Source organism: Falco punctatus (assembly GCF_963210335.1).
Source record: "Falco punctatus genome assembly, contig: scaffold_40, whole genome shotgun sequence".
Classification (NCBI taxonomy): Eukaryota; Metazoa; Chordata; class Aves; order Falconiformes; family Falconidae; genus Falco; species Falco punctatus.
Genome location: NW_027660300.1, coordinates 1,163,730 through 1,167,409, shown reverse-complemented (window position 1 = coordinate 1,167,409; position 3,680 = coordinate 1,163,730). Strand labels below are relative to the sequence as shown.

Genomic DNA, 3,680 nt, shown 5'->3' with positions numbered 1-3,680 from the left:
AAAACTCTCTTAAAATGCCTTCAGCCTTCCCATTCTTTAGCACTGGCGCTACAGACACTGAGCAGCCCTTCTGCGTTGGCACTGGTTTCACAGGACAAAGTTAAACACCAGGACTGGTCCCTGCCCCCACCCACTGCTGCAGAGTGGGGCTGGCTGGTCAAGAGCCCGTGGGCAGATGCCCTGCTCTTCATCGCCCACACGGCCAGCACCAAGCAGGGCTGCAGCCACACAGCTGCAGGAAGGTGTCCGAGAAAAGAGAGGGATGTCTGTGTGTGACGGGGGGATGGTCTGTGGGAATGGCTTTGATTTTGCTTGCAGAAGTCTCCCCTAAATTATCACTGTCTTTTTCTCCTGTGACAGGACCATATGCCCAGAGGCAGCATATGTCCAACAGCAGCTCCATCACCCAGTTCCTCCTCCTGGCATTGGCAGACACGCGGGAGCTGCAGCTCTTGCACTTCTGGCTCTCCCTGGGCATCTACCTGGCTGCCTTCATGGCCAACGGTCTCATCATCACCACCATAGTCTGCGACCACCACCTGCACACCCCCATGTACTTCTTCCTCCTCAACCTCTCCCTCCTCGACCTGGGCTCCATCTCCACTATTGTCCCCAAAGCCATGGCCAACTCCCTCTGGGACACCAGGGACATCTCCTACTCAGGATGTGCTGCACAGCTCTTCCTGATTGTCTTTTTCCTTTCAGCAGAGTATTTTCTCCTCACCGTCATGGCCTATGACTGCTTTGTGGCCATCTGCCAGCCCCTGCACTACGGGACCCTGCTGGGCAGCAGAGCTTGTGTCCACATGGCAGCAGCTGCCTGGGCCAGTGGGTTTCTCAATGCTGCGCTGCACACGGCCAATACACTGTCACTGCCGCTCTGCCAAGGCAATGCCCTGGGACAGGTCTTCTGTGAAATCCCACAGATCCTCAAGCTCTCCTGCTCACACACCTACCTCAGGGAAGTGGGGCTTCTTGTGGCTTGTGCCTCTTTATTATTTGGCTGTTTTGTTTTCATTGTGCTGTCCTACGTTCAGATCTTCAGGGCTGTGCGGAGGATCCCCTCTGAGCAGGGACGGCACAAAGCCTTTTCCACGTGCCTCCCTCACCTGGCTGTGGTCTCCCTCTTTCTCAGCACTGCCACTTTTGCCTACCTGAAACCCCCCTCCATCTCCTCCCCATCGCTGGACCTGGTGGTGTCAGTTCTGTACTCGATGGTGCCTCCAGCAGTGAACCCCCTCATCTACAGCATGAGGAACCAGGAGCTCAAGGGTGCAATGTGCAAACTGATAACTGTATCTTCTTCTGAAGGAATAAAATTTTGAATAACATTTATAATGTAATTTATCAAAGACCCAGAGTGTCTTCTGAATTTGTTCTAGTTGCTCATGGTATTTCATTTCTGATAAATTTGTCGTCCCCATTCTAATTCCCTCTGTGATTTTCTTTTCTGAAGGTGCCCTGCTCTCTCTTCATCTAACAAAGCCAAAGGGCCATTAAACCACTACGTTTTTCCTGGGATTCTTTCATCCAAGGCCTTTCTTGGAAGGCTGCAGGGACAGTTCCTGTGTCCATAGATGAAGGTTTAAAAGGTTCCTCGCATGGCAGCAGTACCAGGGAACACCACCCCTTTAGGCTCTCCAATACTGTCCTCCTTCTACCTCCACACTCCCCTTCTGACCCCCTGCCTTGGTGTAAGGCCTGAGTGCTCTGGCAGCTTGGTCACTGCCGTGCTGCGTGGCAGTCCTGTGAGCGCAGGCAGGGGCAGGCAACGGGCACTCTGTGACGGTGCTGGCCTCCATCAAATGCTATGGATTTGTGGAGACCACCTGAATGCAGCACTGCAACGTGCTTCCTTGAACCGAGGTCCCCGTGCCCATTGCTCATGACGAGGGCCATCTCCGCGAGGTGCCGAGCAGGGCGCGACACCCCCGGGCTGAGGTGCTGCCAGCCTCTGGCAGGGGCAGCAGGAGGCCAGGCAGTCACTGTGCCCGCTGCAGTGCTCTGCCTCCGCACGTGCCAGGGACGGGCTCGTGCCTCTGAGCACCCCTGTGTGCGTGAGGCTGGGGTTCAACCACGGCAGCAGTGTGTGAGGCCAGCTGAGGTGGGGACACCTCCCAGGGCACCGCTGTTCCTGTGTGTGACTGCAGGAACAAAGGCCACTGTCCCAGGGAGATTCATCTCACCCGCCTTGGGCAGGCTCATTGCAAGTGCCTCTGTCTGATCACGGCACCCTTTCTGGATGGTGCCCTCAAATGTGTCCGAGCAATCAGGGAGGTTCTGGGGTCCTGGCAAAAGGCAGACATCCAGCCTTTGTTCAGGAAAAGCAAGAAGGACAATTGGGAGAAATACAGGCTGGTCATCCTCACCGTAGTGTCTGGGGAAATGATGGTGGAAATACTCCTGCAGCCAGTTCCAGGTAATTGTGGGACATCAAAGGGATTGCTGCACCCATACGTATTGAGGCAAGAAGGGGATGGTTTGTACCTGCACCTTTGCAAGGGGTTTGACTTTTTCTCCTGCACTTTCTGTATAGGCAGATGGGTGACTTCTGGAGTGAAGAAATGGAGGACACTGTGGGTGGGAAGTTGGCTGGCGGCTTGTGGCTATGTCTCGAGCTAGCTCAACGGCGTCAGGGAGCGAAACCCGACCTTGGGAGAGAGACACAGTTATGCCTGTTGGAAGGAAGCCATGGGAGCAAGAGGAGAACCTTGAAGATAGGGAGTGGTCTGCAGAGCTTGTGGCCTTGTAGATAAAGGGAGTTGCTGAGCTGCTGTGTCTGTAATAAAAAAAGAGCCCAGAGTTGAAAGTTGCTGAGCAGAGTTACAGGCTGACACGTCAGCCCCCTGCAAAGGTATAAAAGGCTTGCTTGATTTTAATAAAGTGTCTTTGAGGTGTCTTCAAGTGTCTTCGTGCCTTCAATCCGCTCCCAGAGTCGGTGCATCATACGCCACAGGGGCTCAAGACCAAATGTCACCAGTGGTCAAGTCCTCCTGGTGGCCACTGACTAGTGACATCTTCCAGTGCAAGCAGTTGGGCCAACTGTGTTGAATGTCTTTATTGTCTCCCAGTACAAGCTGACAAAGTGGCTTTTCAGACCCTTCTGTGGATGATGCCAAAGTGGGCAGAGCCCTTGAGAGATGCCATCCAGTTCACCCTGCCTTGAGCAGGACAGCTGGACAAGGGCCTTTACAGGGGCCTCTCCCAACCTGAGATATTCTAGGACTCATTGACTCACTTCCCTGGAGAGCTCAGTTGGGATGGGATAGCAGGGGGAAGAAGGGAAAACGGAGGCGCAGAAGCAGAGACAAAACATGGTCCAGTAGAAACAGAGCAGTTCCCCTGAGGAATGTTCTTCCACACAAACGGTGGGTAGGAAATCCATGAGATAAATTGGCTGAGAGAAGCTTCCCTTTATCTGCTGGGGTGCTGGGCCACGGGGAGGGTGACGGCTGAGGACGGTATCTCGTGGTCAGTTGTGTCTCAGGGACTCACATTCCAGCAGGAAGCCAATGGCTGTGAGGGGGGAATGAGGCCAGTTCTGCCTGCGGAGGGGACAGCCCAACAGCAGCAATGTGCCTGGGAAAGGGGCGGTGAGGTCACCTCTGCCTGAAACAGCGCGTAGGGCAGCCCCTGACTCATGGCTGGGACACGTGCTGTTAAGCTCCATCTGCCCGTGT

The 3,680-nt window shown here is 54.6% G+C and overlaps 1 protein-coding gene across 1 annotated transcript; it reads left to right on the top strand.

The window, feature by feature from the left end:
- Window positions 1-383: 383 nt before the first annotated feature.
- Window positions 384-1,364, top strand: LOC308057228 (olfactory receptor 14C36-like; the record flags this gene model as incomplete). Its single annotated transcript, XM_080411348.1, has 1 exon — window positions 384-1,364. The coding sequence occupies one exon, from the start codon at window positions 384-386 to the stop codon at window positions 1,323-1,325; it is 942 nt and encodes a 313-aa protein (XP_080267474.1). The 3' UTR covers window positions 1,326-1,364.
- Window positions 1,365-3,680: the final 2,316 nt, after the last annotated feature.